Genomic DNA, 22,839 nt, shown 5'->3' with positions numbered 1-22,839 from the left:
CTCTCCTACCAGAAACGGATTAGGCCAGCAACTGAGCCCACGAGAAACACTCATCACCTTGAACCCGGCTTTTCTCCCCTGAACTTTCCTTCTAAACAGGCCCACCCAACTTCCTCTTCCTTCTCCATCAAGTAACATTCCTCGGCTCCGTTTGTTGGACTGGCCTGTGGGTTTGCCAGAGCTAACCGGTCCCGAATTGCAACGCCCAGCTAGTCCCTCCAAGAAACCCATTTTTCCTGGTAAAATGACTGACTTTTATTGTTAAGGTTAACGGGGGCCTGCGGCTCTGCCCACCCCAGCCCAGTCTCTTGTGTCTCCCAAACCCTCACAACCATCATGCCAAACCCGTCTGTGCAAAAGAGACGCTGGACCCCTACCTCCTGTGCCCCACGAGCCCTGTCTGGTCTCCACGATGCCGTCCTTCCTCTGGCTTTCACGGGAGCCTGGATCTTCTCCTTTCTCTGCAAAGCACAGGGATGCCTTGGGGCTCATCCCTTTGTAATTTCTGTGGGAGTGACCTCGGCTCCCTGGGGGCTCCTGGCCAGGCCTCCTGCTCCTCGTAGCCATAGCCACTTCCATTTCAGCCAAGTCTCCTGCCCGAGCCACGCGTCTGAGCCACACGTCTGGATGCCTGAGGACGGGAAAGGCCACTGACCAGGCAGGCAGAGGGCAGGCCTTCTTATACGGTCCCAGGGTCGCCCAGCCCCTCCTCCAACCGGGTCAGTGAGGGACCACACCAAGGCCAGGGAAAGCCAGGGGAGTCCACCAGCCCTCGCGGGCTCTCGTCCTGAAGCTCTTCGGGGCTGGTTTCTGAGAGCTCTTCCTGCCGCAGTCCGCAAACCCTGTCGGCTCTGAGTGCCATGCTGACTTCAAGGAAGGTGAAGTCTTTTGTTGTTTGCTTCTGGTTGCTTCTCTCGTATTTGTTTTCACAGTTCCACGTGTTTATGTGTCTATCACCATGGCTCGCCCACATGCCTGAATTAGCACGGTGTTGGTAAAGGTATGAATCACAACTTCAACAGGTCCAGCAAAGGTCAAGATCGTCTGGTCCTTTACACCAACACCACACTAATTCAGCATGGCTCGCCCAGATGCCTGAATTAGAAACCAGCCCCCAAAGAGCTTCAGGACGAGAGCCCGCAGAGGGCTGGTGGACTCCCCTGGCTTTCCCTGGCTTTGGTGTGGTCCCTCACTGACCCGGTAGGAGGAGGGGCTGAGTGACCCTGGGACCGTATAAGAAGGCCTGCCCTCTGCCTGCCTGGTCAGTGGCCTTTCCCGTCCTCAGGCATCCAGACGTGTGGCTCAGACGCGTGGCTCGGGCAGGAGACTTGGCTGAAATGGAAGTGGCTATGGCTACGAGGAGCAGGAGGCCTGGCCAGGAGCCCCCAGGGAGCCGAGGTCACTCCCACAGAAATTACAAAGGGATGAGCCCCAAGGCACCCCTGTGCTTTGCAGAGAAAGGAGAAGATCCAGGCTCCCGTGAAAGCCAGAGGAAGGACGGCATCGTGGAGACCAGACAGGGCTCGTGGGGCACAGGAGGTAGGGGTCCAGCGTCTCTTTTGCACAGACGGGTTTGGCATGATGGTTGTGAGGGTTTGGGAGACACAAGAGACTGGGCTGGGGTGGGCAGAGCCGCAGGCCCCCGTTAACCTTAACAATAAAAGTCAGTCATTTTACCAGGAAAAATGGGTTTCTTGGAGGGACTAGCTGGGCGTTGCAATTCGGGACCGGTTAGCTCTGGCAAACCCACAGGCCAGTCCAACAAACGGAGCCGAGGAATGTTACTTGATGGAGAAGGAAGAGGAAGTTGGGTGGGCCTGTTTAGAAGGAAAGTTCAGGGGAGAAAAGCCGGGTTCAAGGTGATGAGTGTTTCTCGTGGGCTCAGTTGCTGGCCTAATCCGTTTCTGGTAGGAGAGGCCATGTACATCATTTCCTTCTGGGGTTTTTATTTGATGATCCAACTGATCGAGCTCCAGTTCTATGGGGTGAGAACAACCCCTTCTGGCCTCCAGACCCCATTTTATTTTATTTTAGTATGACTTTTTAAAATGTTTACTTTTATTTATTTTATTTTATTTTGAGAGAGAGGCCATGCACAGGTGAATGGGGGTGGGGAGCGGCGAGGGGGGGGAGAGAATCCCCCCCTTTTTTTTTAAAGATTTTTTATTTTTTATTTGACAGACAGAGATCATAAGTAGGCAGAGAGGCAGGCAGAGAGAGAGGGGGAAGCAGGCTCCCCGCTCTGAGCCGAGAGCCCGATATGGGGTGGGGCTTGATCTCAGGACCCTGGGATTATGACCTGAGCCAAAGGCAGAGGCTTAACCCACTGAGGCACCCAGGTGCCCCGGGAGAGAGAATCTTAAGCAGGCACCACACTCGGCAAGGAGCCCTTCCTGACCCCAGTTTAAAGGAGTTTTCCCTTTACTGATTTTCGCACCTGGGAAGATTTAACCCTTCCACTGCTGAAAGTGGTGAGGGAAACCAAAGGCGAAGGTCAGATTGCTTGTGGTCATGGGCTCTGCCAGCTGAGCCATCCTTGGGGTCTGGCCTGGAGGGTAGGGCTGCTGGAGCACGCGTGCCAGGCAGCTCAGGCACACACACACACACACACACAGTGGTGGAAAAGGCTGGGCCCTGGAGAACTGAAGGAATCCTGCCTTGGGGTGGAGCCACTAGGGACCAGGGTCAGACTTGGAGCCTCCTCTAGTCTCCTGGAGCCTAGAATCCAGACCACTCACTCCTCTCCTCTCTCTCCACCCACAGCCATCACCAGGCAGAGCCAGGTGGCCCAGGGCTCCAGGCACAAGCGATGGAGAAGCCCGGATGGCTCCCTTGACAAGCCCCACAGAGAAAATGGACAGTGGGAGGAGCAGGGCGGGGGAGGACCATGGCCAGCCCAAAGGAGAAGAGAGGAGCAGCAGGCTGACTGCGCTGGAGAAGGACGTCCTGGCAGAACAGGTAGGTGTCTGGGCTGGGCCTCTGCAGGGGTGGAGATGGAGCTAGTGGGGTGTGTGTGTGTGTGTGTGTGTGTGTGTGTTGGATGGAGGAACGTGCCAATCCAGGCACTGGGTGGGGTGGGGGGGGGGTGGAGACAGACACTGCCACCACTGGCGAGATGCTCCCAGAACACTATGGGGCTGAGAGAAGGCTTGCAAGACTGGGCGCCGGCTCCCCTCTGATCCTGGAAGGGGCCACCAGAGTGGGGCGTGCTGGGTCGTAGTGGATGGGGTGGTCATGGGGGTGGGGCGGTCACGGGAGTGGGGCAGTCCAGCCCCGGAAGGGTAAGCGATTCCCCCCCACACCCCCACCCCGGTCCTTGGGCACTCACCAAAAGCCCTTTCCCTCTCTCTCCCGCGCAGGTGCTGCTGCCCACTCTCCTTGGCGCCTCAAGGGCAGGAGGACCCGGCCCAGATCGCCAGTGAGGACCCCCCGCCGCAGACGGCGCCCGGACAGCCGCGAGGCCCGTCCCGCCTCCCCGAAGCGCCGCCGCCGCCACCTGGAGCCGGAGGCGCGCGATCCCCTGGCGGCGGTGACCAGCAGACTCTGGCGCCGGGTGGGCGCGCTGGAGGTGGCGCTGGACGAGCTGCGGGCTCCGGGGGGAGCCTTCCTGCCTGGGCCCTCCCGCCGCACGCCACCCTCGGCCTCGCAGCGCGCCTGGCTCGCCTGGCAGCTGGCGCACGCGGGTGCGACCCTGCACTGGGCGGCCGCCCGGCTCTACACCCTGCTGGCCGCGCAGCCCGAGCCTTAGGGGCGCACCGCGCGCTCGCCTCCCCGCCGGCGAGCCTCCCTGCCGCGAGCCGGTCGGATGAGGGCGCCCCTCGCCGGGACAGACGTCCCTGGCCGCCCGGTGCGCACCGGCACCCCCAGCTCGCCACCAGCCTGGCCCAGACCCGCGGGTGCGCGGAACGGGTTTCTGTGGGACCGCAGCTCCGCGGCCACCGGCGCCAGCTCAGGACACCGGCCAGGTGTCCCGAAGACACCCCGCGAGGGTGAGCCGTCAGAGCGAAACCCTTCTGTGCCTCTGGTGGCCTCCGATCGCTGGAGGGACGGGATTGGTGCTTTCTGGTCCCTCGGCGTATCCCTGTTTTAGCCGAAAAGTAAAACACACGTGTCCTTTTTGGGGGGAGGGGGGCTGCTGGAGACCGGGTTTCTTCAGGACGAAGCTTGAGAAGCTTAAACCCCTAACAAGGCTTCTACTGTGACAGGGGAGCCACGAGCCACGGGATGGGTGAGGGGCTCCGCAGGGTGTCTGAGGCCCAAGTGAAACCACGTGTTTCCTTCCTTGCGGAAAGCCTCCTTTACACGGGTTCCAATAAATGTATTCCTACCTCAAACCTTGGCTGCTGCGACTGTGTATTCTGAAGGTCTCTTGAATCGTTCGTTCGTTCATCTTTGGTTCTCCTATTTCGGGGCTGCACTGTACGAACATTAAGGAGATTTTATCGGCAATCCTAGAGCGCCCGGTGGTGTCAGCGCACACATCACAAAACCGTCCACAGATGGATTACACACCCGTATAACCAGCGCTCCACTCGAGACATAGGGTGCTTTTAGTTCTCCACTTTGCAATCCTTACACCACCCAAGGTCAGCTCTTCTTTGAAGGAATTCCTTCGGAGGGAGGAGCTTTACAAGCCCCATGCTCCACTTACCTGCGTAGTCATAAGGTTTCCTACCTGCGTGGCACACCACTCCCTGGCTCTTCCCCCATCTCTCACTCAGAGTTAAAGAGAGGGATGTACCTGGGTGATGTGGGATGGGCACAGGGCAAGAGCCCTGCGATGAGAACTTTGAGAGTCGAGGTCCTTGCCACAGAAAATGCGGAGGCATTGCCTGCAAGGGAAACCTGTCTCTTGGAGAGGAAGGAGAAGAGTGAGGACCTTAGAAAGGATGGAGGAGCAGAGGCCTGTGAAATCCCAGGGGGCTCTCCATGGAGACCAGGAAGCTTCCATGTTCTTCTGGGTGAGGGTGAGGGCTGGGAGGTGCTCTGGCCTTGGCTCATGCAATTCCTTGGACCTGAAACGCTGTCTAAGTCCACCCTTGTTCATCCTTCTGCTATTGGGGAAAGTTTCGTAATTGCTCAGAGTAGATCACGATCTCTCCTGGCACTCTGCGTATTTCCTAGAAGCACGTTGCATCGTTATAATTGTCCATTTCCCGTGTGTGCTTATTTGAAGAATAGTGGTGTCCTCCCCTGGATCCACAGGTGCCTGAAGGTAGGGGGTGTGTGTCACTTTTTCTCGTTACTGCATCCACTATGCCTGCCATAGTTCCTGGGATACAGCAGATGTGCAGGAAGTACTTAGGGAGTTTTGAAGTGGTGAATAAGTGCTCTTTCCCTATAAAACAATGGTGTCTACACGATCGGGCTTTTTCTCCTTCGTCCCTCAATCTTTCTTTCTATTCCGGCTGCCTCGAGTCCTTGCTGGACATCATGCTTGCGGATTTCCCGGCAGCGGGATGCAGTGACCAATTCGGAGAGGAAACTCCAACTTCTGCCTTTGTGTGGCCAAGCCCCTGGGCGTCGGGCACCGTGAGGCACGGTGCAGTGAGGAACTGAGCACCTTTTCCGCCGGCTCGCAGCTCACCCCTCAGGACCCTCCACGGAACCCCCCACCCGCCCCCCCCTCCACCGGCCACCTGCCTGCGCGCCGGCTGGGAGCGCGGACCCCCGCTGTACGGCGGAGCCTCGGTCAAGATGGCCGCGCCCGGCCGCGATACCCAGGGGCGCCGCCATGGCAGCCGCGGGACCCGCTGAGGCCGCCCTTCCAGCCGCCGCCATGTCGGCCTCCGCCTGCGAGCGGATCCTCACAAAGCGGGAGAGCCTGGGCCGGAGGAAGAGCGCAGGGAAAGTCGAAGGGGCCGGGTGTCCTGCGGAGATGGCTGTGTCCGAGCCGGCGGGCAGCGCCGCGGTGAGCGCGATCGCGGGGCGGGGCGGCCTGGTGGTCGGAGGTGGTCTCATGGGGGGGGGGTCGGTGATTGGAGGGTGACTGTAGTCTCTGAGAGGAGCGATTTGGGAATTGGAGACGATTCTGGAGGGCCTTCTGGCGGAGGAGGGGTCGTCTGCGCTCTGGGGGGGATCTGTAGGGCAGTGATGGGGGCCCTGCGGGGTCCGCGGGTGCTACAGGTTATGGTTAATCCATGTTCGGGGAGATCTGCGGTGACAGGGATGCGGGGAGTCTGCGGCACTCACGGAAAGGCCAGAGTCTGGAAGGCTCTGGGGATCGGAAATAGGGGCTTTGTGGTGTGTCAGAGACTGGGGAGGTGTGTGGCAGCTTGTGGTCTGTGGGAGCCAAGCGACTCTGGTGCCTGTGGTAGTTAAGAGACTGGATTGTCCCTGTGTGTGTGCAGAGGTGCAGGGAGGTCCATTAGGAGTTTATCACAATAGTTAAGAGATGGTGATGGTTTAGGATAGGGAAATGCAGGGAAATGAAAAATCAGATCCAGAATACATCTGGAGATGAGCCAGTAAGACTTACTGACGAGTTGATATGAGACATGGGGGTGGAGAAGAATCAAGACTTACATCTTGACTTTCGGCTTGAGGCACTGGATAAAGGGGTTTCCCTTTTCTGGAAAAGGATTGTATTGGAGACAACCAGATTTGGTGGATATAAATGGGAGCCAGAGTTGGATGACCGTGGTTCTGTTTTGGCCAAGTCAAGATGCCTATTACATGTCCAAGGAGAGTGAGTAGTTGTTAAATGTATGAATCTAGAACTTAGAAGAGATTTGGGCTAGAGAATCCATATGTGAAAGGCTTCAGCATAGAGATGGTATTTAAAGCCACGAGATTGGATGAGATCACTAAGGAAGGGAAGGCAGCTATAGAAAAAAAGTGGGACCAAGGACAGATCTCAGACATTTAGAGGTTTGGTAGAGGAGGGGACGGGAGGGGAAGGAGAATGAGGAGTAGTAGCCACTGAGATAGGATGAAAAATGTAAATGTGGTGTCAAAGAAGTATAAAGAAGAAAACTTTTCAAGACAATGGGAGTTGTGTTGTCACCATTGTGTCATATGCTCTTGTGAGTCCCAGACATGTGACTGCAAAGATTTGAGTTTGGTGAGATGTAGCTCAATGGTTATTTTGATTGATTAGAGCTTTTTCAGTGGAGTGATAGGGATAAAATCCTGGTGGAATAAGTTGAAAGAATGGAGGTAATGAAGTAAAGACAGCAGGTGTAGACCACACCAGGAATTTTGCTGGTAAAGGGAGCAAACACACTGACATTACATGTGACATAAGATTAAGAAATGGTTTTCACTAGATGAATTGACATTAAAACAACTTTGTATGTCAGTAGGAATGATTGAGTAGAAAGGGAAAAATAGGTGGTAAAAAAGAGAAAAGAGGTTAATTGCAGAGGGTGAATTCCTTGAGAAGGCTGTTGGGGTTGGGATCTAGAGCATAAGTGGAGGAACTGGCTTTAGGCAAGAGAAGGGACACTAACTCCATTTTAATAGAAAAGAGACAATGATAGGGGTTTTGGAAACAGATTGGTGGAATTGGTGGTAACAAGGCAAGGTAGTGCTTGTCCATTTACACTTTCTCTTTGAAAGTATATTTGAAAGTGAATCTGTCAGCTGAGAATGGGAAAGTAGCAGATGCTGGAGATTTCAAAGAGAAAGAGGAGAATGTTTGGAATAACCATCTTGGAAAGAGGAACAGGAAACTCTCAGTATTGGATACCCATTTGCGATACGTGTTATAAACCTGAAGTGGGTCCAGGCAACTCAGTTGTTTGATTTTTCTCTCTTGGAATGTTCAGCTGCAAGGTTGCAGGCAGAGATTAAGAGGAGAGTTGAGTTTGATTGAGTTTGAGGCTTTGCTAGGTAAGTACAGTGGAGAAGAAAACGGGCAAGGAAGTTAAAGCTGTTTTCCATGGAGTGCATATGGTGTTAGAACAAAGAATCTAGGCAAGAGAAGAGAGAAGAAAAGTAAGGCCATGTGGTGATGGAAGATTGTGGAAAAGTGGTTAGCATCAATGGCTCATGGGGTCTGAATGCTTTTGGAGAATTATTGGCATGGAAGTAGTAGAGGACGTAGGCTGGCAGCATGGGAAACAATAGTTGGGGATAGAATGTTTTCAGTAAAGCGGGGCTGCCATGGTACGTGGCAAGGTTTAAGGAATGGATGGCTGATGAGCAGGTGGCTGAGTCTGGGAGTGAGAAAATCTTTTGGAGTCAGGAAAGAGAAAGGCTAGGCTGTGGAATGGTTCCTCTACATTGATGTAGCGCGAGTGCCGGAGCTGGAATGAAGAGGAACGTGGTAGTCAAGTTTTCAGTGAACAAGGAAGAAAGACTGTGCACAAAAGTTGACCAAAGTGTCCCCAAAGAGCATCCTTAGAAAAACCTGCTTGCAAGGTTGACCTTTGGCTGATGTCTGAGAGCTTAGACTTCAGAAGGCATCCCATCATTTCCAGAAATGATAAAAGTGTCTCACTGTGCCTAAACTAGGTCAACAATGTGGTTTATGCCGAGCTCCTGACTTCCTTCTGGACATCTAAGATCTTAGTGGGTGCCTATGAGTGCCACTGAGTCTCCATGTCCTTCCTTGGGAAACATTTCACGCATGTTCTTACAACTTACGTCTGGAGGAATCAAGTATGTCCTGTGTAACTCAGATACTTGTGTCTGGTTTCTGTAGACTTTACCCCACCTACCATTTCCTTAGCCATTTTCTTTTTCTTTAAAGATTTTATTTATTCATTTGTCAGAGAGAGAGAGAGAGCGAGCATACAAGCAGGCAGAGGCAGAGAGAGAAGCAGGCTCCCCACCAAGCAAGGAGCCCGATGTGGGATTCGATCCCAGGAGCTGGGATCATGACCTGAGCTGAAGGCAGCTGCTTAACCCAGTGAGCCACCCAGGCATCCCTCCTTAGCTGGTTTTGCTGTGTGTTCCTTTGCTGTACTAAATCATAGCTATGGGTACAACTATATGCTGAGTTCTGTGGGTTTGCCTAGTGAATCATTCAACCAGAGGATTAATGGTTTAAAATCTCGTGATATTCTTTTTTTTTTTTTAAGATTTTATTTATTTATTTGACAGACAGAGATCACAAGTAGGCATAGTAGCAGGCAGAGAGAGGAGGAAGCAGGCTCCCCACGGAGCAGAGAGCTCAATGCAGGGCTCTCCCAGGACCCTGGGATCATGACCTGAGCCGAAGGCAGAGGCTTTAACCTACTGAGCCACCCAGGTGCCCCATAAAATCTCGTGATATTCTAAACATGATAGGGATTTTGAAAGATGTATGAAAAATGGTTGAAAGTCATCATTTACCTCATCTTCAAGCCCTGAGGTACAGAAGTCATGGTTGGGCCGCAACAAACAACCTCGGCTAGGGCACCTTGTAAGGAAGCAGTGTTCTCAGGAGACGGGTAGATTTCAGGTAAAGCGAGCAGGTGAAGACAATGGCCGAAGAGGTTGAAGGCATAGTGCAGTGATTAGGGTTTCTGTAAAGGCCACTGTTGGTGGAGTTCTGTTGGTGTCAGTGATTGGGGATTGGTAAGATAGGGGTTTGGGGTCATATCAGAGATAGTCTGTGTTCCATGGGTATCAGTATTTGAAGGACCCCTGGGAATATGTGATTGGAATGTTTGGGGAGTGATTGGGGGAAATCTGTTGCTGTCAGTGATCGGCAAGTTTGTTGGGATCAGTCATTTGGAATTAACGCCAGTGATTGGGAGGCCAGTGGCAATCAATAAGGGGGCTTATTAGAAATCAATGACTGGAGGTCTGTAGAGGTTACAGATTGTTGACATACGGCAGCTAATTGATTGGTGGCTTATGGAGGTGGGGGTCATTTTTCAATGTGAGATAAATATGTTTGAATGTGTATTTCTTGGTGGCAAAATTCTCCAGTACCTGGGTCATCCTTCTCTCACCTGCCTAATAAGAAGAGAATCTTTAGGGCGCCTGGGTGGCTCAGTGGCTTAAGCCTCTGCCTTCAGCCCGGGTTGTGATCTCAGGGTCCTGGGATCAGGTCCCGCATCTGGCTCTCTGCTTGGCAGGGAGCCTGCTTCCTCCTCTCTCTCTCTCTGCCTACTTGTGATCTCTCCCTGTCAAATAAATAAATAAAAATCTTAAAAAAAAAAAAAAGAATAGAATCTTTAACATGCTTTAATTTCTCCCTCATCCCCCACCCCTACCAGTTGTAGTCCTGCTTATTTTTCTTACATCACACCTCTTGATTTTAAGGATACTTTTGTAACAGTTGTACAAGAACATTATCAAGTTACTTGGATATAACTAGACATTTGACAGGTTTTATTATTCATCTTTCTTTCTTGTATATTTCATCTTTCCCAATATTGAAATCTTTATTCTAATGCACTTTTCCTTTAAAAAAAAAATCATTGCTTTTCTCCTCCTCCTCCTCTTCTGTGTCCCTGTCCTTTTCTTTATTTCTTTTTTTTCCCCTTCTCTTTATTTATAAAGCACAAAGGCGATAGACTTTCTGCATCCTTACATGCCTAAAATATGTTATTTTTGGTTCCAAACATGAATGATCTTTTGGCTGGTTATAAAAATCAAGGGTCTTGATTCTACCTCACAACTCTAGTCCGTAGTAGTCTTTGGTTCTAGAAGGAAAGATAAAGACTAATTCTTTTGTTTTTGGTAATTTTCTTTCTCTCTGATAATTGTATAATTTTTTTATCCTCTTAAATAAACAAATTTGCCAATGGGACTGTCATTTGGGGGCCGCTACAACAAAGTACTATTGACTGGGTAGCTTCTAAACAGCAGAAAATTATTTCTGACAATTCTGAAGGCTCGAAGTCCCAAGATCAGGGTGCCAGCATGGTTGGGATCTGGTGAGACCTTCTGCCGGGTTACAGACTTTTTGTTGTATCCTCACTTGGCAGAGAGAACAGAGAGGAAGCAAGCAGTCTTATGACTCTTATAAGGGTATTAATCCCATTCACAGAGACTCCACCGGCATGCTCATCTAATTCTAATTACTTCCCACAGGCCCTATCTCCTAATGCCATCACATTGGAGGGTAGGGTTTCAACATATGAATTTTGGGGATACACAGATATTCAGTCCTTAACAGGGACAGTTCTTAAAATGATCTTTGTTTCTCAAAAAAAAAAAAAATGCAGATGTGGGTGAAGAATTAGTATCCTATATAATAGCATGATCAACACTGAATGGTTGAGGTAAGAGCAAGTCATTATTATCTCGTGCAAATCACCCATTAATGTGGATAACATTAGACTGAATAGGAATATTGCTATTACAGGGATCGGTAACATTCAAAGATGTGACTATGGCCTTTACCCAGAAGGAGTGGGAGCGACTAGATCCTGCTCAGAGGGACCTATATAAGGATGTGATGCTGGAGAACTACAGCAACCTTGCCTCAATGGGTAAGGACAATTCTTTCATAATTCAAAATGTGGCCACTGTAGTACCTTCTCTCTAAAGTTCTTGATAAGTTTGGCCTTGGTTATTATGAATTGAAGAGTTTTAATCCCTTTGGGTATGAGGCAGGATATTTGTGCCCCTGTCTCCAAAATGGAAGGTCTACTTAGATGGGGTACATGAGCAATCACATTGTGAAATTTCAGAAGCCATATATTCTCTCCCTCCCTCCCTCCCCTCTCTTTCCTCTCCTCTCTCGCCTCTCCTCTTGGAAGCCATAAAATATATATATATATATATATTTTTTTCTTCTTCTTCTTTATCCTCTCAGGGTTCTGAAGTCCAGATATTAGGGCTTGACTTCTGGGATGTTTGTTTTCCTAACACTCAATTTTTGCCATTTCTTATGAGCAGGGTTTCAAGCTCCCAAACCAGACATGATCTCCAAGCTGGAAAAAGGAGAAGAGCCGTGGTTGGGGAAGGGCAAAAGACCCAGACAGGGCGGTCCCAGTGAAATAGCAAGACCCAAGCAAATAAGAACCAATGGAAGTAAGTTTCTAGTTTTTTGGTGATCCTTTGGAGTTCTTCAATGAATAATTTATTTTTAAAATCTTCTTCAAGGTCCCATACCCTTTTTTCTTAACTGGGAGTGGCAGTTGAAAAATAGGAGAATTTCTTGGGGAGGAAGAGTTCAAACTACAAAGGTAGATTCTAATCTCTCTTCCATCTACAAACCTCTTCACGTGTGAGGCTGAGGTTCATTTTAGTTGTAAACCAGTGCTACTCATGGGAGTTAGCTTATACTGCTTGTATCGGTTAGCTTAGGCTAAGTTATGCTCTATTAAGGAATGACCCCTAAATCTTAGTGGCTTCCAACAAGAAAGATTTGTTTCTTGTTCACTCTGTAGCCTTATCCCACATAATCCTTTGGCCCTATACTGAAAGAATGGTCCCTATTTGGCAAATTCTGGTTTCATGGCAAAAGGAAAGGAGAATGAGTAGAACCACTCTTTTTACACCGCTGATTGGAAGTGGTCCATAATCCCTTTCAGTTCACATTTCATTGGTTAATTGGTTAGAGCAGATCACCTGGCTTCTGTTAAGTTCAGCAGGGTAGGAATCCTCCCCCTTCCAGAGGGAGGATTCAAGGGACAATGGGTCTGGGAGGTACAGTCTTTCCACAGGGAACAGTAATCCAGTCTGCCACACCATTTGTATTGTGGTAGGAAAAAAGGGAAAAACCAGAGCTCTGAACCTCTGGTAGCAGCCCCCGAGATGCCTAACTGACCCTTCCTTATTAATTGTCTGTCCTCATCCATGCTGTCCATCACTAAGCTTCCAGAAGGAACAGTTCTCAGAATCCCATTACTGCTTGCCTTATTTAAAGCAGAGTTGTTTTTTATTTTATTCTTTTCCCCCAATATCCTCAGTGTTTTCCCTTCATCACTCAAACTCTGGGACTCCATGGTATCACGTTTCTCTCCTTATGTGTTCAAACCTTCTTAGATCCATCCTCTTACCAAATCTCTTGGCATGATTCTCCCCTGCCTTTAATTACTTTCCATGTCCCTCCTTTTCACTGTGAAATGCTCTAACCCCGTAGTGCATCATTATTTCCATTTACTCATTAACCTGTGCAGTCAACTCCCACAGAATTCATGCCTATATGTGAATTTCTGGCTTTATAGTAACCACTGCTTACCTTTCAGTGCATATTTTGGTAGTTTCAGTCCGCATGAAATTCTTGCCTACCTGGCTTGAATTCTACCACTTGAATCTGGCCTTCTCTTCTAAGTGCTTCTTTACATTTATTTCACCAGATTCTCTGCCTTCTCACTTTGCTGAAGTGTTCCTAAGGTTTTGTCTTCTACTCTGTGTTCCTTTTTTTTTTTTTCCTATTGTATTTCCCTCAAAAGAATCAAGATGTTTATCGTACCCTGGTGAGTTTTAAGGTAAATTGATCTTGTCCAGATAAACCTCCAGTTTCTTTATGTTGCACTCATATTTTACCTGCTTACAGGAAAGCCCAGTCTCACAGTATCAGAAATGGAAAGCTTTGTCTTCCTGTCTTTCGGTGTAAATTAGAGCTTCCTTTCACCTTCCCTATTTTTATCAGAGTCTGCTTTGAGTTGAGGCCTGTCTACCTCAGAATTCCTGTGAATCTCTGCCTTCTCTTTTACTGTTCTCTCCTCAGCTCCTGGGTTGTTTTCTTCAGTTCTCAGACATCACTCAAATCAGGTGTATATTATCTCATACCTGAATTGCTCCAATTCTTAAGCCGATTTGTCAGATCCATTTTTTTTAAAACAATTCATCTTGGATGTTGCCACCAAATATTAAAATATTCAGTTATTATTTATATCACAATAGTCCCCCCAAAAGCAGAATGTTTATAGTATATATTTAAGTGTCCAAGTGTCCTCTGAATGTTCTGGGACTCTATGAGTTTCCCAAAACCAGAGGGACTAGTCCTTCAAATGACAAATGAAGAGACCTCGTGGAGTTTTAATTCATCCATTAGTGGCTCCAATTTTGGCTGTGTTCACTTTTCTTTCCAATACTCGGTGTTACAACTAAAAAATAGTCCTGGTAGTCATCTAATAGATCTTTGTCATTGCTGCAGTAACTTTCTTCTTGGTTCAGGTTCTTAGATAGTACTTGGAGTTTCTTCAAAGAAAGGCTATTCTATTCCCTCCAATGATTGGCTGAGTCTAGTGAGCAATACACATCAGTTTCTGAAGTTAGTCATTTTAGCTTAAAATTCGCGTTTTAGTTGTTGTCTCAGATTCAGGAAAAGCTTACAGCCTTAAACCCATGCTTTGTCAGACCCAACTCTCCTAATATTACCTTATTATTATACCATTTCACTAGTTCAGTATCCTCTCCACCCCCCACGGTAAATGTCTCTCACAGTGCTTTATATATTTTCATGTTGGCCAATCTCCATGATTATAAGGGGTTCTTATAATGTTGCACCTCAAGAGGAAAGGTTTGAGTTTTGGTCCCTTTCTTCCTAGAAAGAGATTTGCCTCTATTTTTTCCAGCATCCTTGGGCATTGGAAGATGCCGCCTTTGTCATGCTCTTGTTATATTCTTTCCCCCCAAATGCTTGCATCACTTAAAATTTCCTAAATGGAAAAGCAGCTGGCAACTCTACTTCTTCCTACTCTATCTATACTATATATCTATACTTACAAAAATTGATCTTCTACTCCATGGGAACTAATCTCTTAAGAGTTCTTGATGAAAGGAATAGTATTTCCTGGCTATGTTGAAATACCATAACTCTTTTCTGTTTGATCCCAGTTTTCACTTTCATGTAATGTTCCTTTATGACCTAGGCAGATATTTAATTTCTCTCTCTCTCTATTTCTTGGAGACTCATATCGGCTTTTCTCGTGTCTGTTTAATTCCCACCCTAAAGATTTTTTCTGCTTTTTCATACATATAACTGAAAAAAGTCACCTCAAAATGGTAATCTCAACTCTTTAAGTTTTTAGATTTTTACACATATAGTATCCATACCTAGCTAAAAGAACTCTTTGAATTTCAGTTCTAAATTCTTAGGAGAGAGAATATTATTGGTCTAGGTAGGGCTTTTTGTTTACCACCGACCAGTCAATTGTTTTCAACCAGGGGTTGGATCATATGGTTCACACGTGGTTGCTGCCATATGTCAGTGTGGGTGTGGTGGTCTCAGAGAAGGAAGACACACACTGGGAAGATATCTTAAAATATGTCACTGTATAATGTATGGAGGGAAGGATGTGAGCAATCATTTAAAGTTGGGAATCAGTTTAAAGTTGATAATTAGTGGGGTGCCTGGGTGGCCCAGTGGGTTAAGCCTCTGCCTTTGGCCACAGGGTCCTGGGATCAAGCCCCACATCAGGCTGTCTGCTCAACAGGGAGCCTGCTTTTCCCTCTCTCTCTGCCTGCCTCTCTGCCTACTTGTGAGCTCTCTTTCTGTAGCAAATAAATAAATAAAAATTATTTTTAAAAATTGATAATTGGTAATTCGTAGAGTGAGCTGGCAGAAACAAAGGTATGCTCCATACTTCCATAAGAGGAGGAAGGCTCTTAGTGGACACCATGGTTTGAGCCAGGTGTGTCTCCAATGGTGACCATGGAGAGTTGAATTAATATAGTAAGGCTGTGGGAGCCAAATACTATGGATGGACTGGCTGTTATCAAAGCTGGGATGCTTGGGCTGAGAAGAAACCTCAAAAAATATTAACTACAATCACAAACTCTTTTAACTTCATCTGTTACCTAGTGACTGTTCCTTATGTTTATTCCACCCCCACCCAATCCCATGCTGCAAGGTCATAATTATGATCAGGCAAAGTTTTATATAATTACTATTGTCAATTAACTTTTCTTGTTTTTCCCACAACACTTTCCCCTCAAGTCCAAGAAGTTAGGGCCATTTGCACTTGATATTTCACTCACTTTGGGATACTAAGCTTGAGTAAAGATGCAGCCCCACAATAGGGCTTTTCTTTTATAATTTATATTCCAGTATATGAGAGGACAAAGATTCACAAGAATGTCTTATTGAATTCCATTTTAGATGAAGTCCAGCAAGGTAATGACCAGCTAGAGAACCACCAGGAATCTCAAAACAAACTCTGTAAGGAAGTTGCATTCAAGAGAAAAGGTCTGACTAAGAAGAAAGGCCATGAATGTAGTTCACTGGGGGAAAAAAGTGTGAGTACAAAACATGTTCCGTCAAAAAAAAGGCTTAAATTTGATTCACATGGAAAGAGTTTGAAACAGAATTCAGATTTACCTGGTCATATAAGAAACTATGCAAAAAAGAAACCTAATGTAGCTAAAGAGCCCAAGAAATCATTCAGCCATAGCTTACCTGATACAAAGAAAGTCAAAAATCAAGCTGGAAAGAAACAAAAATTATCCAACCATAGCTTATCTGATAAGCATGACAAAACTCAAGCTGGCAAGAAACATGAGAAATTAGCTCATCATAGCTTATCCGATACTAAACGGGACAAAATTCAAACTGGAGAGAAACATGAGAAATCATCCAGCCATAGCTCATCTCCTACTAAGTGTGACAAAACTCAAGCTAAAGCAAAACCCTACGAATGTAATCAATGTGGGAAGGTTCTCAGCCATAAACAAGGACTCATTGACCATCAGAGAATTCATACTGGAGAGAAACCCTACGAATGTAATGAATGTGGGATAGCCTTTAGCCAAAAGTCACACCTCGTTGTACATCAAAGAACTCACACTGGAGAAAAACCATATGAATGTATTCAGTGTGGCAAAGCCCACAGTCATAAACATGCTCTCACTGACCATCTGAGAGTTCATACTGGGGAAAAACCCTATAAATGTACTGAATGTGGGAAAACCTTTAGACACAGCTCAAACCTTATTCAACATGTGAGATCTCATACAGGTGAGAAGCCCTATGAATGTAAGGAATGTGGAAAATCCTTTAGATATAACTCATCTCTTACAGAGCATGTGAGAACTCATACAGGGGAAATACCATATGAATGTAATGAATGTGGAAAGGCTTTTAAGTATAGCTCATCTCTTACTAAACATATGAGAATTCATACAGGTGAGAAGCCCTTTGAATGTAATGAATGTGGGAAAGCTTTCAGCAAGAAGTCACACCTCATTATACATCAAAGAACTCATACTAAGGAGAAGCCCTATAAATGCAATGAATGTGGAAAAGCATTTGGACATAGCTCTTCTCTTACTTACCACATGAGAACTCATACAGGTGAAAGTCCTTTTGAATGTAGTCAATGTGGGAAGGCCTTCAAACAGATTGAAGGCCTTACTCAACATCAGAGAGTTCACACTGGGGAGAAACCCTTTGAATGTAAGGAATGTGGGAAAGCTTTTAGCCAAAAGTCGCACCTCATTGTACATCAGAGAACTCATACTGGGGAGAAACCTTTTGAATGTAATGAATGTGGAAAGGCTTTCAATGTGAAGTCACAGCTTGTTATACATCAGAGATCCCACACTGGAGAGAAACCCTACGAATGTAATGAATGTGGAAAAGCTTTCAAACAAAATGCATCCCTTACCAAACATGTGAAAACTCATTCAGAAGAAAAATCTCATGAGTGAACTAAACGTGGGAAATCAAATGAAATGCATCCCTTACCAAACACGTGAAAACTCATTCAGAAGAAAATCTCATGAGTAAAATAAATGTGGGAAATCTTTTAATTCAAGCTAAAGGTTTTATTTAACCTTAGTAGGATTCTGAATTTTAAGGATGTTAGAAAGCATTTAATCAGAAGTCACACCTAATTACACCTGAGAGAATTTGAAAGTGAATCTTATGTAGTAGCAATGGATGATACCAACCTTTTATAAAAAAAACATTGTTTTAAAAATAATCATTAATTATTTATATATTCAGACCCAAATATAAAGCTTTAAAAATCATTAATTAGCTGAAAAATCAGAGCAATAGAGAAACAAATTACATATGCTGACAATTCCTAAGTTGCTTGAGTGGATGTACATATATGAGAATTGAATTTGCATATCTGTTAATTTCCATGTATAAGTGTGTCTGGCCACTGGTATGAGCCTCATCTTTGATATTATCACCTAACCCTTTTTTAATGTCTTGTTAGCTTCTACATCAGCTGGAAAGTTTCTAAGAGTTATTTATGTAAAAAATAGTAACACAAAATTAAGAAAAAAATAAAAGCTGCTGAGGATAGGGACATCATTCTCTACCAGCACCAGTGTATTGTTAAGTGAAAAAAGCAGTTGCTGAACTGTGTGTATAGTATGTTCCCACTTATGTACAAAAGGGGTGTTTACCTGTCCTCTCTATGTATGTTTGTACATATGTATGTATACATATATTTGTATGTGAATAGACTTGGTTTGAAAAAATATAGAAGAAAGTTTATAGTGGTTGTCATGAACAAAAGAGTACAGGAGTGGGGACTAGGAGGAGACCTCCTTTTTATTATATACTGCTGGAATTTTTAAATAATGTACATGGGTTATTTTCACAATTAAAATCTTTTTAATATGCATACATCAACACTGATTAATATTTTCACTGAGCTCACTCCGTGGTGGTGTTTGATGAAGTGTCTATGCCTGTTATGAAGGGTGATGAATCTGAGGATGTGCTACTAAACTTGGTATTGAATTCACAAAGACTTTTCCTATCCAACACTCATCTTTTTATTAAAATAATGAATTGCAATTGTAATTGCACTGTGTTTCTTCTATATGCCACATTTTTTAAAAGATATGTTGTGATTGCAGGTGAATGAAAGTGATTTTCTGAACAGTCACTCCTTTTTATCACTTATTCAGAGTACTTATATATAAACCCCTCAATCTAGGATTTCAAATGTGTTGCAAGAAATGCCACTGTGTCCTGTTTTTGTTCAATAGCAGACATTGTTAATGGATCACTGCACTTTTTTCTGAGTGAACCTAAACTTGACCTCAGAGTCACTCCTAAGCATGTATTCCAAAACGTACTGTGAATCAATTTGGGTTTCCAGATGAGAACTATTTTCTACTGCATACCTATTTACTATTATTACTTTTTAACCTCATAAGTCATGGATAAAAAAATACAACTGAATTGTTTTTGAATTGTTACACTAAAAACAGTGACATAAGGACAAAAATGGTTTTGTTATGTAAGGTAATAATATTTGGCATGCATGTCTCCTTTTACATTTTCACAGTACATTCACTACATTACCTCATTTGTTCTTCAGAATAAACATATGGGTCAATAAGCAAGCCTTTTCTAGTGATCAATTCTGCTCAATAAATATTTCACCTGGATACTAGTCTAGCATAATGATGGATCCTCAACCAATATGTGATCCAGTGCCATTTTTGCAAATACTTTCCATACCAAGTTCCTGCCTTCCCAATTTCCTCATATCAGAGAATTAAAAGATGTAAGTATTGAGAATGAAATTGTGTGTGTGTGCATTCATGTGTGCACACGTGCATTAAAAAATCAACACATGGATGTTAGAACCTCATTTTCAAGTAACTTATTTACTCCCACAGAAGGAAAATGCAATGCGAAAGCCATTTTCCATCAGTAACTTCTAACCAGGTGGAAGTCTGGTACTATACACAGAATGAATCCTCACTGTCCAGAGCTGTGGAAAATCTGCACTTTTTAGAAGGATAAAACAGTTGCATGTTATGGCCATGTTAAATTTCCCACACTTCTTGGAGAATCCGTAATAGTACCCCATACCTGGGAAAGTATGCCTGAATAGTAGAAATGAATGCTGAAAGCCATCTTATAGAGTAAGGAAGGAAGTAAAAGTTAGCATCAATAAATGGGGGAGTGATGTCTAAAAATTACTGGAGGTGAGGGATAAAGAAAATAGACATACAGAGGTGAGTCTAAATCAATGATAAGATGTATCAAAATTGCCCAGAGAATTTGTTAAAACATAGACTTTAGAAATAGGCCCCATCTGTAGAGTTTCAGATTTTGTAGGTTGGGGAGGGTGGAGGTGGCTGAGATTTTGCATTTTTAGTAACTTGCCAGAGATGCTGGTGCTGCTGTTCTGGGAAACACTTTGAGAAACACTGATTTAAATCATTGTTGAAGTAAATTTAAAAAGTATTTAAAAATGTTTCTGAGATATTTTTTTAATATGAAGATAATGTTTATATACACATATACATATGTTGGAAAGTGCATATCACCATCATTATGTGGACAGTGACTCATTCAGCATTGTCAGTTTAAGAGTAAGCTTAACGTTTTTCCAAATAATTTTTCTATTTTCCTGAATTAACTTTATTTTGTTGTAATGAATTTTCATTACTGGGGTAAGGCCAAGTAGAGTCCTACTAATCCTGATCCTCCCACAGAAAACAGTTATAAACTCTGGACAAAATCACACACACACACACAACCTGGTCTCTGGGTCATGAGGTACTGGAGAGTGAACAAAAGCAGATTATGGGAATGTGTTGAAATTTGGGAGAAGGGAATGTAGGAGGTTAGATCACAGCTTTTAGCCTGAGGATATGCTGAAGTTGGTATGGCAGAGGGTTGGGTAATTTGATTGAAAATGGGGAAATCTATTTGAAATAAGAAACCACATGACTGAGTTCAGGGCAACCAGAGCCACTTGAAAGGTGAGAGGGGAATCCCAGAGAAGAGAGATTCACAGAGGGGGAGGGGTAATCCAAATTCTGTGAATGAATTCTGCCCAAATCTCTGACTTATTCCTGAACCATGCATATTTGGCACAGACTCCTAATGCTTCCCTTAAAAACAAGAGAACTGAGCTTTTATTTTTGCTGTTGCCCCATAGACTTAGTCTGAAGTTTGAGCTCAACCCTGCTAATTACTTGATAAAACAAAAGTATTAATACTCTTCAAAGAAATATAACAGAATCCAAACTCTCCACAATTTATCACTCATGATATGGAGAATATAAGAAAAACTTATTTGACAGCCAAAGAATTAAGAAATTGTGACCCCATTTCAAGAAAAGAGACAACCAACCCAGAAGTTGGAATGAGCATATGAAGATATTAATATAATTATGGTGCTTAATTAAATAAAGATATACTCACAGTGAATAAGGATTTTTTTTAAAAAAAAGAACTAAACAAAGAGAAACAGCAGAAAAATGACAGGGGAAAGTGTCATTGAACTTGAAGCAGCTCAGTAGAAATGATTTAAAGTGAGGGGAAAATGATTAAAAAAAAGATAGGAAGAGAATCTCAGTGACCTCTGAGACAATAACAAAATATCTTGAATATGTGTAGCTGAAGTCCCAAAGGGAGAGCAAGGAAAGAATGGGATACACAAAATATTTGAAGATATAATGGCTGAAATTTCCCCCAACTTGATAAATGATATAAATATACTGATTTGAGAATATCAGTGAACTCTAAGCAAATTAAGTGTGAAGAAAACACTTCCTAGACAAGCTGTTAGAGCCTAAGGATAAAAATAAAATCTGGAAATCCAGGGGAAAAAACAACATATTACATGTGATAAAAACAATTCTAATGATTGGTGACAACATCAGAAACTGTGGTGGCCAGAAGACAGTAGATCGGTATCCTTCAAATGGTATGAAAAAACAAAATGAAACCCATTAGCCTTAAATTCTGTATCCAACAAAAATAGCTTTCAAAAATGAAGGTGAAATAATGATATCTTAGATAAAAGAATTAAGAGAATTTATGTGCAGAAGACCCTATGTTTTTCAGGTTGAAAAAAAAAATGACACCAAATGGAAACTCAGTTCCTCAGGAAGCACTGAAGAGCATCAGAAACGGTAAATATATAATCAAATATAAGACTATTTTAATTTCTTCATTTCTTTATAATACTTGGGATTTTTAAAAGATTTTATTTATTTATCTGGCAGAGCGAGAACACACAGTGGGAAAGGGAGAAGCAGGATCTCCATGAGCAGGGAGCCTGATGTGGGGCTCCATCCCAGGACCCTGGGATCATGACCTTAGCGGAAGGCAGATGCCTAACTGACTAAGCCTCCTAGGCACCCCCTTAGGACTGTTTGAAACAAAACTTACACACATAATTTATATGTGGATTATAAATTATTGAGATGCATTACATGTAACAGCGCTAGCATGAAGAATGGGGGAAGACCTAAAATGCAGAAACGTTTCTAAATTGTATGTGATTTGGTACAATATCACCTTCAAGGGGACTATGAAAGTCAAAGATGATAGAGCAATCCTTAGAGAAACCACTGAACAGTAAAGCAAAGAGATATAGGCAAAAATATAACAGATAAATTTATGAACCTCTAAAAAAGCATTTTTAAATTAATAATGGAAATAGGAAGGGAAATACAGAAGAAGAAAATCAAAGAAGACAAGCAATACAAATAATAAGATGGTGGACCTAAATCCAATCTTAGCAATAATTACTTTAAAAATTAGTGGACTAAACTGTCCAATGAAAGGCAGAGATTTTAATAATGGGATAAAAAAGCAAGATCCAGGGGCGCCTGGGTGGCTCAGTGGGTTGAGCCTCTGCCTTCAGCTCGGGTCATGATCTCAGGTTCCTGGGATCAAACCCTGCATCCGGCTCTCTGCTCAGCAGGGAGCCTGCTTCCCCCGCCTCTCTCTGCCTGCCTCTCTGTCTACTTGTGACCTTCCTCTTTGTCAAATAAATAAATAAAATCTTAAAAAAAAAAAAAGCAAGATCCAATTTTACACTCTGTATAAGATCTAGACTTTAGGGGCACTTGGGTGGCTCGGTGGGTTAAAGCCTTTGCCTTCGGCTTGGGTCGTGGTCCCAGGGTTCTGGGATCGAGCCCCACACTGGGCTCTCTCCTCGGCGGGGAGCCTGCTTCTTCCTCTCTCTCTGCCTGCCTCTCTGCCTACTTGTGATTTCTGTCAAATAAATAAATAAAACCTTCAAAAAAAAAAAGAAAGATCTAGACTTTAAAAAGACACAGATAAGT

The 22,839-nt window shown here is 44.6% G+C and overlaps 3 protein-coding genes across 4 annotated transcripts in view; all 3 read left to right on the top strand.

The window, feature by feature from the left end:
• The first annotated feature begins 1,349 nt into the window (after positions 1-1,349).
• Positions 1,350-4,323, top strand: LOC123392491 (serine/arginine repetitive matrix protein 3-like). Its single transcript, XM_045081784.1, has 3 exons — positions 1,350-1,539; positions 2,677-2,958; positions 3,360-4,323. Exons 1-3 carry the CDS (start codon positions 1,350-1,352, stop codon positions 3,746-3,748), a joined length of 861 nt encoding a protein of 286 aa, XP_044937719.1. The 3' UTR covers positions 3,749-4,323.
• A 1,215-nt stretch (positions 4,324-5,538) lies between these two features.
• ZFP37 (ZFP37 zinc finger protein) lies at positions 5,539-18,592 on the top strand. Of its 2 annotated transcripts, XM_045081721.1 has the most exons (4): positions 5,543-5,911; positions 11,246-11,372; positions 11,782-11,916; positions 15,938-18,592. In XM_045081721.1, exons 1-4 carry the CDS (start codon positions 5,735-5,737, stop codon positions 17,482-17,484), a joined length of 1,986 nt encoding a protein of 661 aa, XP_044937656.1. In that variant the 5' UTR covers positions 5,543-5,734; the 3' UTR covers positions 17,485-18,592. The 2 variants fall into 2 exon arrangements, with proteins under 2 accessions (XP_044937657.1, XP_044937656.1); XM_045081722.1 differs by lacking the exon at positions 11,782-11,916 and having other exon boundaries at positions 5,539-5,911.
• The window catches only part of ZNF883 (zinc finger protein 883), a 21,400-nt gene continuing 14,502 nt past the window's right edge, over positions 15,942-22,839 (top strand). The window contains exons 1-2 of the mRNA XM_045081724.1: positions 15,942-16,074; positions 21,611-21,678. The gene's annotated coding sequence lies outside the window, so the exon portion shown is untranslated. The remainder of the gene's footprint in view (positions 16,075-21,610; positions 21,679-22,839) is intronic.

Source organism: Mustela putorius, unplaced genomic scaffold (assembly GCF_011764305.1).
Source record: "Mustela putorius furo isolate JIRA1106 unplaced genomic scaffold, ASM1176430v1.1 tig00000580_pilon_pilon_pilon, whole genome shotgun sequence".
Classification (NCBI taxonomy): domain Eukaryota; kingdom Metazoa; phylum Chordata; class Mammalia; order Carnivora; family Mustelidae; genus Mustela; species Mustela putorius.
Note: the sequence above shows the minus strand (reverse complement) of the source record. Positions and strands in the feature narration are given on the sequence as shown.